This window comes from Pelodiscus sinensis, chromosome 8 (assembly GCF_052426305.1).
Source record: "Pelodiscus sinensis isolate ZL-2025 chromosome 8, ASM5242630v1, whole genome shotgun sequence".
NCBI classification, from domain to species: domain Eukaryota; kingdom Metazoa; phylum Chordata; order Testudines; family Trionychidae; genus Pelodiscus; species Pelodiscus sinensis.
In genome coordinates, this window is record NC_143059.1 from 28229362 (window position 1) to 28244376 (window position 15015).

The 15015-nt window shown below is 43.3% G+C and overlaps 1 protein-coding gene across 1 annotated transcript in view; it reads right to left on the reverse strand.

Moving 5' to 3' along the window:
- Positions 1–3609: 3609 nt before the first annotated feature.
- LOC102452307 (broad substrate specificity ATP-binding cassette transporter ABCG2-like) overlaps positions 3610–15015 on the reverse strand; it is a 28442-nt gene continuing 17036 nt past the window's right edge. Inside the window, exons 13-15 of the mRNA XM_089780339.1 lie at positions 9407–9496; positions 5656–5708; positions 3610–3816 (exon numbers count right to left, since the gene is read on the reverse strand). Coding sequence (XP_089636465.1) covers positions 3669–3816; positions 5656–5708; positions 9407–9496 — 291 coding nt within the window. The 3' untranslated portion in view covers positions 3610–3668. The remainder of the gene's footprint in view (positions 3817–5655; positions 5709–9406; positions 9497–15015) is intronic.

Genomic DNA, 15015 nt, shown 5'->3' on the forward strand with positions numbered 1-15015 from the left:
TCTTACCCACAAAAACTCATAATCCTATATATTTTTGTTAGTCTCTAGAGTGCCACAGGACTACACGTTTTTAAAGTTATAGACTAACACAGCTACTCCCCTGAAAGCTTGTACTGTACATGTTTTAATAACTTTTTCATGCTGTCCTGACTAGGATTGACAACTTTGGTTGGGAGAATTCCTAGAGGTTTCATCACGTGACATAATCTTTAACTAAAGATTAATCTTTTATTCCTGGAGACTTCAGGATAATCCTGGAAGGCTGGCAACCCTAGTGTCTTATTTAATGACATAATGTAACTGCCTGTAATGCAGCACACTTTCATAGATGAATCTTATGTGCCTTTTAAATAATTTATGTATATGATAGTATTGGGTCTGTCAAGTAATGCTTTGACAAACTTTTTAACACAATTTATTACTGTACAGATTTTGTATGTGAGCTATTGGATGTTTGGCTAATTTAAATCTTGTAAATACTGTATTTTCTTCACCAAGTAAAGTAACTAGATTGCCTATTGATTTTTGGAGTTCTGTTATGTGCAGATATTTCATTTTCAAATTGTATTGTTCTAATAAAGAATAAATGTTGTGATTTTTTTAAAAATACCTTATTTAAAACTGATTTCAATTATAATTTTAAAGAGGAACTGTACTAGATTTGAGATATTGACAAAAACAATCTTTTCCCTAGTCTATTTTTCATTAACTCTTAGGCAAGTGCAGAGAAGTTCAGTTTTTATGTGGCTGTAGGATTAGTGAGTTACATTGTGTTATATTCAACTACTTGCAATAATAAGATTTTTATACAGCAACAGAAACAGTTTGTTTTTTTTCTTGAGAATTTTGAAGGTTTGGGAATCAACAGTCTGCATAGTATTTCAGCCTTTTTGACTGGTGAAGAATATCTCGTTTCCCCTTCAACTCTATCATCTGCAATTCTCTTTAGAACCTGTTCCCTTTAGATGCCTGTTCTTCCTCTGCTCTTCTTTGCTCACTCTTTGTATTGTTAGAGGTGTAATCTAGCAATCTGAGCAACATTGGGAACCAGAAGTATCTGAGTTTTACTCCTGGTTTTGACACTGATTTGTCCTATGGTTTTAGATAAGTTAACCTCTGTGCCTATATTTTTCTTTCTGTAAAATGGAAACTGAATTTTCTGAAGGTGTTGTGAGGACTAATCCATATTTTGTCTGAACATGTTCTCTGAAGAATTTCCAACCTCTGCCATACTCACAGGCAAAAAGTGGTGGTATTATGGAGTTCTCTAAATAAATAAAAGCCAAATTTTAGGCCAGGAAATCTTTTTCTGCTGTTTTTGTTTTTGCCTTCATCGGCCCTTCCTTTTTTGATACTCTTATGTGGCATGGCAAAAATCCAGCATCACCTTTTTTTCCTGACTTTTTCTCTCATTCCTCTTTTATTTCCTTTCCATTCATTCATCTTGTTCTCTTTGCTCATTTCCCCTCCCATTTCTTCTTCGCTTTCCTCACTTGCCAGGGGTCTCTTCAAAGGTCATTGGTGCCAGAAATGTCTGACTTGTTCTTAAATAACAATAAATACTATCATAGGAATTGGGAGGGGGGGGTGGATGGGGGAGAGGACAGTCCTATTGGACCATGTCAGTTCAGGATCATCCCTACAGTACATTTTTAGAGTTGCATCCAGATAATTGTTAAATATTTCTGACTGTTTCACAGCTTTATAGAGCTCAAGAAGTTTTCCTTAATGTTTATACTGGGTTGCACTTGTCTCTCTCTTATGGGTCACCTTTGGCAAGCTTAAGGGGAAAAGGTGTGTTTTAAAGAAGGATTTGAATAAAGAGACAGAATTGTAAATGAAGGGGGCATTTTCATTTGTAAATGAAAAGAGGAATCAAGATGAAGGACTAGTGAAGGATAAAGAGGGGTATTTTTGAGCAGCTTAGGCAAAAGGTACTTTTTTTTGCAGGAAGCAGAACACAATGGAGTAGAAAAGTGAGAGCTGAGATGTAGGCAGAGGTATAATATTGAACATGAAGACATAAATCTTGAACTTATTGTGGAAAGTGAGAGGAAGCCAATGTTGGACTGTCCCGTGGTGAGCCAGGAGTGTGAGTACCAACCTCAGGACAGATTGTTAAGAACTAGCGCACAAGCCCCAAACTAACTATGAATTACATACTTAGATTTCACCAATCAGTTATCAAGTGTAAACTTCTCAGGCGCTGTAACAGTCACAGACCTATTCTGACCTATCTTGTCACCTAAGCAAGCTTGTCTTTGTGATAAATGGTCCCTTTTACCAAGAATCAGCAATCCCAAAGGAGCAGTCACTTATCCCAGGTCATGTGCACCTTACATCTCACACCAAAGACAATGCTTGTAGCCAATCCTAAAATAAATTATACACTGATTTATTATATAGGAAAATGAAATCAAAGTGTTATTTACAAGGTTAAAACAGGTAAACATATATACAGAGAAATGGGTTCCAATCTTGCATTTCAAAAAGTAATAGACACTTTTGTAATAAAAAAGCTCTATTTGTCCTTTAGGGCTAACCCATGTTTAGCAGCTGGTGATCCCTTGTTTATGCCTAGAAACCTTGCCCCTACTGTCCAAGGAACAATGAAATACAGTTAATCCTTGTTATGGGTTTTTATTCTCATTTCTCCTTCTGCTTCGAGCTGCAAATTTAGTTTACTGGAGGAATTCACTTGCAGGACTCATCTTCCTGGTTGAAAGCAGAGTGAACATCAGAGTTATTTGCTGTTTAATCTGTCTGGTGTTAATGGACCTTCCTTCTTGGGCAGGATATAACACCTTTGGTAGGAGACTAGCATTTCACACTTCTTAATATTTCTCTCCTATCTCATGATTTACAGTTACAGAGGTTTATAGTGCAAGTGCTCAAATATTACCTTACAATATTGGATTCAGATGTTTTAAGTAAAAGTAATACATGCAGCAACTCAAAAGCATTCTATATAAAGTCTAAACACATTGTTGCAATTCTAATATCTATTTCAACAATACAAATACTTTAATGGGTGAAATACACTGATTTTAAATACATATTTGCCAGTAGTAAATTGAAACTTGGGGACTGTGCAGATGCCTGATCTACCAGAGTCATAGCCAGCACAGAATTTCGAAGTGGTAAATTGATATAAGGGTGATTGGGATATTTTGAATAGATAGTGATAAGGTAAGATGTGGGATGGCCAGAAAAGTAGAAGTTGGGGTAGACCTAGCAAATACTGACTAAAGCATAACCAAGAATTTGTGTAGGAAGAATGGAAAGGAAAGAATAATTATTGCTAGCTAAAGACAATTCTCCTTCAAGGGGTCCGATGTTTTAGCAAGAACTCTTGTGTTCCATTCTCCACACTGTGTGTGTGAGGTCAGCTGATTATTATGAGCTATGGATAGTTATGAGAGTATCTGACCATTTTCTGCATTTAAAAAGTAAAACACGTATATTTAATGAATGTTTTACACATATGTTGACACTACACTCTGTCAGTCTTGGTCAAATTACTTTTACATTTTCAGGCTTCTGGTGATTGAAGAGAAAAACCGCACAAATCAGGAGGCATCTGAAATCAAGAACATACCGATAGGAGGGGCCAAGGTGAACTCTGCATGGCTGCTGCCCTGATGGATGATAACTGGAAATTGCCCAGTTTACTTCCAGCGATTCACTCTTAACAGCTGGATGTAGGCAAAGAACAGGAACACAAGTGACAAGCACAAGAGAGCAACCTCGTTCTCCCAAAAGCCCCAGGCACTGTAGTCAATGCCTTGCTGCTGCAAGTACACCTCTCCAGGGACCCTGCAACAAACAGACACTAGTGTTTGGAACTGTTCAAATAAAACATGATCTTTTTCATTTTAAAGGTCACTATGATCAGTTTAGTGGTGATAAGTAAGAAAGTATTGCTGATAACCTGAAATGGCAAAGGAGGGCACCGTGCAAGTCTCTCCCCCTGTTCCTTTCCCATGGCTTTGCTACTGCAACTAGGTCCTGACCTGAAAGGTTGTCACTTCAAGTTATTCTCGTAGCCTCAAATGGCTCTGTCTTGAATGAATCTCTCCTGGCCAAAGACTACTCCCTGGAGGCTATTTGGAGAATACAACACTTGCTAGATCTCTTAATTTGTGTTATCCACATTAGCTACTAATTAGTGAAAATTGAGTGCATTAACCTTCTGCCACACCTAGCTCTATGATAATGCCTGTCATGAAGTCCTACAATGCTTCAATCACAGAGTGCCATCTTCTATTTATTTTGCAGTTTCTTGGAAGCAATGGTGAGGGAGCCTTCTGCTTGGTGAGCTACAGTAGATAAGGCGTGTTGTGGAAGTGATGCATTTGCTGCTCAGAACAGCTGCCAGCCTTCAGCCACCCACCTGGATGCTCCCTGAATAAGGAAATGTAGTCCACATTCAAATGCCCGGAAGACTCTTGACAAATAAATCTGGTTCTTCTAAATATATAAGTTGGGACTTTATACTGGGCTTTAATGTGCTTATTGTATGTCACTGTATACTCTGTAATTCTACAGTAGCAGTTGCTGTTTTATCAAGTGCTTATGACCACCCTTATAAAACTTCTGTCAGGTGTATTATGTGTCTGCCCATTGAGTTCCTATAATGTGCCCTTCTAAGTTCTGATGATGTGACTGTGTGAATTCCCAGATGAGCCATTAAGTACTTTGACTGTAATACGTGTGTTCTACTAACAGCACACTACAAACTTCCTGAGGGCCCATTGTGCATGAATCTCTGTGATGTCCCATATGGGCCCTGTCCATGCCCTGAGTTCCATAAATGCACAGTATAATCTTGTTTTTCTCTCGCTATGTGCCTTCTGTGCTGCTTAAAAATGCCAGGTAAAATGCTCTTATGTATTTTTCTGGTCTGAAAATTCCTTGTAAGTCCCGATAAGTGATTTCAGAGATACCCGTGTTCTCTGTTTCCCAAACATGCCTCTGTCTTGCATCACTCCTTTGGTGTACAGGACGGTGCAGGTTATCTGCATGAGGAACAGCAAGGACCAAAGCCTAACCTAATAATTACAGTAACTCTTTTATTACTGTACCTGCTGATTTACAATAGTGAATTCTAGTGACTTTTACTGAGTCACCTTCCCTTGGGTGAGGGAAGCGAGAACTAACTGGAGACATTGTACAAACATACTTCAGCAGGGTAAAAATATAACACACAAGGAATCAAATGCTACCCACCTAGTAAGAGCATTACATACCATTTGTTCATGACACTTTGTGTTAAAAGAACATTTTAAAAATTGTGAGGTTAGAGATTTTGGAAGAATATCATTATATATTGGAATGACGAATACAGCTCCCTCTAATGTGTAATATTTATTACAAAATATACTTGTGTGCGGTTCTTCCTGTTACTCATTGGTTCTCTGTGTATGTTTCTGACTCTGCAGTTTGTCTTTCAAAGGATCACACAGTATAGCATGCTGTTTATGCTCCAGTGGGTAGCTGTGTAGTATGTCAGATTCCTGGCTGTGTATGCCAAATACCTTATAAATAATATGCTTGTATGTGTCCTTGTGCTGAAGTGTGTCAGATTGGACATCATTTTTCTTCCCTCAGCTCTTGGATTGTTTTTAGTGGTTAGTGAACAGTGTGAGTACTTACGTGGAAAAATTCAAATGGAAAACTGCTCCTTTGAGCTCATTGATGGTCAGGGCCTAAAATAGGAAACACATGTTTAGAAAATCTAATATCTTAGGAAATGGCAGAGGGAGAAACTATTCTAAGAACAACAATGCCTTCCCGAGACATGGAGGCTGTGTCTACACTGGCATGAATTTCCGGAAATGTTTAAAACGGAATACTATTCCGTTTTCAGTTTTTCCGGAAAAGGAGCGTCTACATTGGCAGGCTGCTTTTCCGGAAAAGCCCTTTTTCTGGAAAAGCGTCTGTGGCCAATGTAGACGCGCTTTTTCGGAAAAGAGCCCCGATCGCCATTTTCGCGATCGGGGCTTTTTTCCAGAAAAGACTACTGGGCTGTCTACACTGGCCCTTTTCCGGAATAAGGACTTATGCCCGAGTGGGAGCAGAATAGTTTTTCTGGAATAGCGGCTGATTTTGTACAGTAGAGCATCGTTGCTTTTCCGGAAATTCAAGGGCCAGTGTAGACAGCTCGCAGCTTATTCCGGAAAAGTGGCTGATTTTCAGGAATAAGTGGCCCAGTGTAGACACAGCCGGAGTGTTTCACTTTGGCAGTGGTCCCTTCTTGTCTGTTGTTATACTGGGCCTGTATTCAGAGACTGGGAAATGCAGTATGACCATGACACGACTTTGGCAGTGGTTCTCAACCTGTTCTGTATTGGAACCACCCTCTGTTCAACAGCTTGGGAAGTGCAATGTGACCATGGTGCCCTGACACCTGTTCATGACCCTGTTCATGACTCATGGATTATGAGACTCAGGGATGATTAATTATGGACTAAATATCAAATGAATCTGCCCTGTAGCTTTTAAAACATAGTCCCTTCTCTTTCATGGGGAATTCCAAGCTAGAAAAGCATCTGGGACTATTGTGCCTTTCACTAGCATTGGAGAGACTCCGTGGTGACAGGATGTTTAAAGTGGAGATGGGACAGGACAGAGAAGAAGGAGGGAATCAGACCCTCATAAAAGTAAAGCCCAAACACACACACTAGCAGAACATGGGGAAGAGTTTCCTTAGTCTCAATGGGGGGGGGGGGGAGGACAAATATTTAGCTATAGGCCTTTTGTCTTGCAAATCTCATTGTAAACATATATAGAGATATTTATTCTTAGCCCCAGAAGCATGAATGTAATCAACCTTCATTGAAAAGAAGATCTTGATTTGTTTTACTGGGTCAGTATTGGATGGTGCCAGTAGATGGTGCTATAGTTTCTAATTATGTGTAGGACAGACTTCTTATCAACTGTTTTATTAAAAGAATACAGGAAAGTTTGTGTTGTGGCATAGATGGGGAGTGTGCATTTGTGCTTATTGTTTTCTTCACTTCTGACAAGTTCCATTGTCTGTGACAAAGCATAGTATCAAGTTTACAAAGTGAAAGACAGAAATGCAGACTTACAGGTGTTGCTAGTTATACACACACAGCAGACAGTCTGCACTTTCTTGGTTGGACAGAGGTGAGCTTCTAGGACAGGGGTGGGCAATAATTTTGGGCCAGGGGCCACTTAAATTTTTTTTGAAGAAGCCCTGGCTACCCGGAAGGGGTAGGACCTAAACCAGAAGGGGCGGGGCCAGGCTACTTCTGGGCTACCCCACTGCCAGCCCATGATTGGTCTGGGGGTGGAGGAACCCCTTTGCCCCCCCTTCCTACTAGGCACCCATACCCCTGGCAGTGTGGGAAGAGGCTTTCCATGCTCCACTGACCCCCAGACCAATCAGGGCCTGGAGTCTGGGGAGTGCGGGAAGCCGCCTCTTGCCCTGCAAGGAGCACAGGGCACTTTGAAGTGCTGCGCACTCCTCACAGGGCCAGGGCAGGTCAAAGGAAGCTTCATGCAGTTTTCCCACCCCCAGGCCCTGATTGGCCTGGGGATGGGGGGAGCGCGAAGCCTCCTCTCACTGTGCGATAAGCACACGGCACTTCGAAGTGCCATGTGCTCCTCTCAGGGTGGGAAGAGGCTTTGCGCACTCCCCCAGGCCAACCAGGGCCTGGGGCGGGGGAACTGCGTGAAGCTTCCTTCTCCCTGCCCCCGCCCTGTGTGAGCTTATGGCACTTGGAAGTGCTGTGCGCTCCTCGTAGGGTGGAGGAACCTTAGCACAGCTCCCCCGTCCCCAGGCCAATATCAGGGCTTCGGGGTGGGGAGCATGTGACATCTCCTCCCACCCTGCAAGGAGCGCGTGGCTCTTCGAAGTGCTGCGTGCTCCTCGCAGTGCATGAAGAAATTTCATGCGCTCCCCTGCCCTCAGGCCCTAATTGGCCTGAGGGTGGAGAAGCGTCAGGCCTCCACGGGCCACATCAACCCGCTTGGTGGGCCAGATTCAGCCCGCAGAGGCCCTTTTGCCCACCCCTGTTCTAGGACCTGTTCAGAAGACAGGTGAGCAACATAGATTAGATCATTCTTCCATTAGATTGTATTGGTTGTATTAGATGATTCTATCCCAGCATTTCTTAGACTCTGTTCCATGGCACACCAGTGTGTGAGCCAATCAGAGGTGTGCCACAGAGAGAACAGAACAAATTCTGATCCTCCACCCCCTGCAGAGCCCATAGAAAGTTCCTGCTGTGGCTGCCACCCCTCCCCCCCAGCTCGCAGGATGGCCCCGTCCCACCGGGGCCTCCGCTGCTGTGCAGCCTCCTCCTCCTCCACATGTGCAGGTGGCAGCTTTTACAGCAGCCGCTGCTGCTGAGAGGGGGAGGGGTGGCCAGAGCTGAGGAGCCACTCCTGGACCTCGGTGTTTTAAAACTGCTGCCTTTGGGGAACCCGGCTCAGGCTCTGCCTCTCTCCTTGCCCCCTCTCCCCCACCTTGGGGCACACTTGGGCTCTGCTGCCCCCTATGCACTGCTGCCTGGAGCAGCCCTAGATGAGCTGCCGGCAACTGGCGCTCTAGGCGAAATGTGTGATCGGCGCGTGATGGGTGCCCCTGCCTCCAAAGCCCTCAACGGCCATTTTTCTTGGTGCCCTAGGTGACCACCTAGGTTGCCTGTATTGACAGGCTGCCACTGACTGCTGCTCTCTCTCCCCCTGCCCCTCCCCAGCCTGCTGGGGAAGTGGCAGAGTTTAATCTGGCAGGGATGGTCGGGGTTTCTACTCCCCACCAGCAGGAAGCCTGCCTGGTGCTGCAGCTGTGCTGGGTTCCCCACTGCATGGGCAGCTGGGGGGGGGGGGGACTGAGCTCTCCACCCCTGTCCCCCCAGGAACAAGAGCATGCTTCCTGGAGGCTGTCCCTGCTGCAGCAAGCCAGGTAAGCATCCCCCCTCGTGCCCAGACCCCACACCCAAACCCCCCCCACTCCCGTCCCCCTGCCAAGACCCCAAGTCCCCTCCTCTACCTTCCCTCCTAGCCAGGCACCCTGCCCCGAGATCCTCATCTACCCTCCCTCCTGGTCCAGTGGTTGTTTTTTTTGTTTGTTTTGCTCCACAAGTTTTCCCTGGGGGCTGTTGTTGGTTTTTTGTGGGTTTTTTGCTCAACAAAAAAATCCTTGGTTTTCCCCATAAAAAAAAATTCTTGTTTGGTATTCCTCAGTCTTAACAAGTTTAAGAAACACTGTTCTATTCTGTCTTTGGCTAAGAGCTTGTGAACTATATGAGACATGAGAAGAGAGATGGCAAACAGGCTTGAGGGATTTTGTGTAATTTCAGGATGAAGTTCACTTTGCTTTTGAACCTGCTGTTTTGCACTTTGCCAAATCTTCCCTGTAAGGTGCGTGACTCACATTCATTCCGTAATGGAAGATGCTGATCCACTTGATCCAGGACAGCCAATTCAGCATGGAGTTCAGGTTTACAAGGAATCCACCAAAGACCTGTTGTGCAATAAAACAATATAGAACACACAATAACTGATCTAGTTGCCTTTTATTCCCAAAACTGCTAGGGAGTTGTTCCTCAGTACCAGACCCTTTGAGCCAAATGGGTAACACTCATTCATGAAAGAAGACCAGGGAAATTATTTTTTATCAAATATACAGTGTTCCTACCCACACAGTGCGCTGAGTAAGAAAATAATCATTTTAAAGATGTTTATCCAGTTTCTGTGTTAATAAAAATATATTTAAGATCATTGATACAGTTCTTAACTAAAATTTTGTCAATTTTTTTCAGACTATTTGACCCTACAGTTCACTAGGACGTCCTAACATTGGTAGTTTTCATTTAAAATGATTAGCTAAGAACAGTGGCTAATGTGACTGGTCAGTAACTCCTTTTTCATAAAAATTCTCTCATTGTTTATAGTGTTTTAGGCATCTAGAGTGGCAACATCTTGTTTGTATTATCAATTAAAAACACAAAAATTGTATTACAATAAAAATACAAAGGCCATTAAAACCTAGACTGAAGCCTCTTCTAATTGTACATCCCAGTGGGGAGGATAATGTATCATTCCACTGTTACTCAGGATATGAAATACAAATTTCATACAATATGAGTGAGAATATAAGTGTGTAATGCTTTCAGTTTTTAAGCTGCTTTGTAAATATTTAATAAACAATCTCAAATCACCTATTTGCAATAGGAAAGGATTAACCTCATTTGGAAATGGAAAAAATGAGTCAGAGACTTCAGGGCTTACTTAAGATCACAGGTAGTAATGGAGTGTTATACTGTAACAGTCACTAGGGGTATGTCTACACTACCCCGCTCGAACTAGGAGGGTAATGTAGGCATACCGCACTTGCAAATGAAGCCCGGGATTTGAATTTCCCGGGCTTCGTTTGCATAAGCGGGGAGCCGCCATTTTTAAAACCCTGCTGGTTCGAACCCCGTGCAGCGCGGCTACACGGGGCATGAACTAGGTAGTTTGAACTAGGCTTCCTAGTTCAAACTACCGTTACTCCTCGTGAAATGAGGAGTAACGGTAATTCGAACTAGGAAGCCTAGTTCAAACTACCTAGTTTGTGCCCCGTGTAGCCGCGCTGCACGGGGTTCGAACCAGAGGGGTTTTAAAAATGGCGGCTCCCCGCTTATGCAAATGAAGCCCGGGAAATCAAATCCCGGGCTTCCTTTGCAAGTGCGGTATGCCTACATTACCCTCCTAGTTCGAACTAGGAGGGTAGTGTAGACATACCCTAGGTGACTCTGGGAGACAGACTCATAGTCTCCTATAGACAACCACCTAATCAAGATGATTCCAACCCTGGTACCTTCCCTTGCAACAAACCCCGTTGCCAGCTTTGTCCACGTATTCACTCTGCTGATACCATTATTGGATCTAACCAAGTGAGTTATAAGATCAAGAATACATATTCCTGTGCATCCAGAAATATAATTTATGCTATCATGTGCCGAAAGTGTCCGTCTACTTTGTACATTGGATAAACATCTCAGACACTTCGCCAAAGGAACAATGCCCACAAAACAGATATTAGACAGGATCACAAAGAAAAAACAGTTTCTTGCCATTTCAACCAGAAAGGACACTGTCTCAACGACTTAATTACCTGCATCCTGCTTCAGAAGCCTTTTAAATCTGCACGTGAAAGGGAATCCTCTGAACTGTCATTCATGCTAAAATTCGACACTCTACGGGTAGGTCTCAACAAAGACCCCAGTTATCTTACCCATTACAAAGATAGCTTCCCTAATTATCACCTCTAATACCATTAGCTCACAGACATTTACCTTTCCCCGCCCCTCCTTCCGCATCCTCCTTCTGTTCTGAAATTTGATTTGTCCTTTTCATATGTGTTCCTTTTTTTTTAATTGTATCCTTTGGTATATATGGTTGTGTCTATTTTCTTCCACTATTTGATCTGAGGAAGTGGGTCTGGCCCACGAAAGCTCATCATCTAATAAACCATCTTGTTAGTCTTTAAAGTGCTACATAATCCTGTATTTTGTTTCAGCTACACCAGACTAACACGGCTACCTTTCTATCACTAGTCACTAGGTGGTGCTGCATGAAAATACCTTATTTAAGCTAACCTCAGCCATACCTGACATGGTATGAAAGGATCTTATGATGAACACCAGTTCTGTGTATAAACAAGCTATGTACCCAGTCCGTATCTGGTACAGGAATGTGACAAGGTGTTAGGAGTAAACTAAAGCAGAAACAGAAGAACCAGCAACAATGTTGCAAACAGAAGGCACAGCACAAGAAAGGTTGCAAGATCTCTCAACAGGCCACTCTTCAGTGCCCCCAGAGAATTTCAGCTTGACAAGCAGACTGGAAATATTTTGCAAGATTTCATATTGTTATCAAGCTGCACAAAGAAATGGGGGATATGCAGGTATCACATTTATGCTTTAGGGAAGTTGGTAGAACATAGCTTTACATTTTTTTACTTTAATAAAGACAGTCATAAAGATGACAGTGAAAGGATTATGGCTGTTTGATTCACGCTTTATACTACAGAGAAATGTGGTTTATGAAGTAGCATGTTTTCATGAACCAGGGGAAAATGTTAAATGGTTTATAAGAACTCTGCATACATTGGATGAAGACTGTGATTTTGGGAATGCAAGATATGAACGTATCAGAGAGAGGCTAGCTATTGGGTTAAGAGAGAAAAACAACAACCTTTCATAGCAGCTACAGTTAAAGACAGCTTTTACCCTAGCCTCGGCTTTTGAAATAGCAAAACAGAAAGAAAATTGTTTACAGTTTCTAAGCTAGTTTCAAGATCTCAAACACTTGAGTGTTTAAAGCCATTACCATAAAGCCCTTGATACAAGGAGATTGAACTAAGTTAGGAGGGACAAATTCCAACCTACAAAAATAAGATGTGGAAAAAGTCATATCCCAAGAGATGATGCATATCCAGACAGAAGCACATAGTGTAATATATGCACGAAATATGGATATATTTCAGCGGTTTGCCACACCAAAACAGTCTGGGAATTGACTCATATTACAAACAATGACCATTGTTTCTGTGATCTATCACTTGTGATGACATACAGCTTGCATGTAAAGTGAAATTTAATATTCGTGGCAAGACTGTTGTCTTTAAAACTAGCTCAGGCGCTGATGTCACAGTTATCTCAGAAGAAACTTATAATCACCTTCAACCCCTCCCAGAGCTAAAGTCACAGATATCGGAAGGCATTCTGAACTGTATGGTCCAGTTCATTACAAAAGTAACCTACGTCCATAATAGCTATGCAGTCAAAGTGCATCTGACCAAAAGATCAAAGACCAACAACCTTTTGTCACTGCAATGTGGTAGCCATGATGGGCCTAGTGCAAAATGTGGAAGAACCTGAAGGAGGATTGGATGATATTGGACTTTTGAAAGGACATCAAATCAACTTCAGATAATATCGAACCATGCAGTTTACAAACACTGTTAGCAGAGAAACCTCGAAAGAACTAGTTGCAGATCTATGCAAATTCAGATGACATCATTACCTGGTTGCACTGGGCTATTTCCCTCCCCCCCCCCCCAAATCATGTACTTGAAAGCACTTTTGCTCACTTTAGTATTCTGGGACAATTAGTGACAGACAATAGACAGTGACCATTCACTGCAGCAGAATTTAAGTGAATCCAAACAAAATATGGTTTTGATCATCTCACTAGCGGCCCATGTTACCCACAAGTGAATGGAAAGGCTGAGAAAGCTGTACAGATAACCAAGAAAATCCTACAGCAGGAAGAGCCGCCATTACTTGTGTAAGCGGGGGAATGATCCTGCTATTGTGGGGAACTTTCCTGACTTCTATACACCCCGGTGAAATGAACCAGCGAAAGGATCTGAGTCCCCGCTCCCACTTCCTTTACCCCACGGCTCCCTGATCCTGAGGGCTCCCCCTCCACTCTCCTGAGTAGCAGAGCCCTTGAAACCCCAACAAGGCTGGGCCCAGGTTTCCTGGGGCTTAATCCCTGACCTTGTAGTCACTAGGGGCAGGAGTTAGGGTGTTCCCACTCCGAGGTGCTCTCTTTACACTGCAGGCCTTCTTGGCCCAGTGATCACTTCATAAGGTTCAAAGCAAATACAATTTATTAAACAACAACTGATTAAAGAGAAAAGAATAAGAAAAAAATGAGAATGGTTAAATGAGAACACACAGCCCTGCTCTGTAGCACAGGGACATCAAAACAGCAGCCTGCAGAGTGTAAGGACAGTCCACAGTCTCTTCCTTAGAGGCCCTGGATGTGCTGCAGGGGCTGCAGGCTGGACACGCTTGCTCTGGCAGTGACCACTGTGGGGAAAATCCAATAACTCCAATTGTGTCTAAAGGGGGACTGTGCAGGAAATCAAAACTCTCTAAAAGAAAACTGCTGTAAGGGTTAAAAAGTTTTCCAGGCCTCTCTCCCTGTAACAGAGAGAAATCAAATTAACTCTAATCAAGACCCTTACAATGCCTCCTATCTCAAGTTCATGGATACTCCTAGTCTGTCACAATTTGTCATGTAAACCCTTATCTTTGTCACAGTTTGCCTTGTAGACTCAAGTTCTCATGTGGCTTTGTGTACTGTAAAAACTTACTTCTAGCACTCCTGGGGTGAACAGAAGTCTCAGAGTACTTCTGCTGAGACTTTGATATGTTAAAGAAGAACAATCAACAACTGAACTGTCTAAGCATTCTGTATATAGGATACCTGAATCTGTCTCTCATTGCTGCTGCTTTCACTCTTGGAAGTGACAGCCTGCATGCATGCATCATAAAGTTTTCCCTTCTAGGTTTCTCTCCTGCCTCACTGATTTGACCTCCGGCCTCGGACCCTTCTGGGGGCTCTGTACCCCAGGGGAGCGAGATTTCCCCCTCACCACACAGCCTCAAGTTCTAAGTGGCCAGACTCCTCTCCCAGTCCAGAGCCTCTCCCCACACTTTGCAGTTCCCAGCTGCTCACCACATCCAGCTGCAGGCTGTGCTGTGTGACCAGTCTCTAGCTTCTTGCATTGCTTCTCTGCTCCTTTTGGCTCTCTGAGCACTGCCAGTCTGCTGCTCAACACAGGGTCTGCGCTCTTGAGCTGTGTGTGTCAGGCTCAGCTGCTGCAAAAACTGCCCCTCAGCACACAGCTTGGTTTGCTTGGGCTGTCTCTCAGCTCCCTATTTTTGCAGGACTTCTTCACACAGCTTGTATTCCTATTTCAGCTCTCTGTCTTTGCTGGACCTCTTCTGCACACAGCTTGTTTTTTCAGAGAGAGAGCCAGAACAATCCCAGCTCACAGGGAGGACAGGGCCTGGCCTCTCCCCTTCCTCACTGGCCTGTCCAACCTGTCAATCAGGCTGAGCTGGAGTGTTGGCTGCTTTCCATTGTCTCTGGGGTCAGTCAGTCTCATGAACTCTTCCCCTTCAGATACTGCGAGCTGGCAAACCAAAAACTCCCACAGAGTTTTAGTAAGGGGTAACAGTCCCCTTACACTTGCCTTTG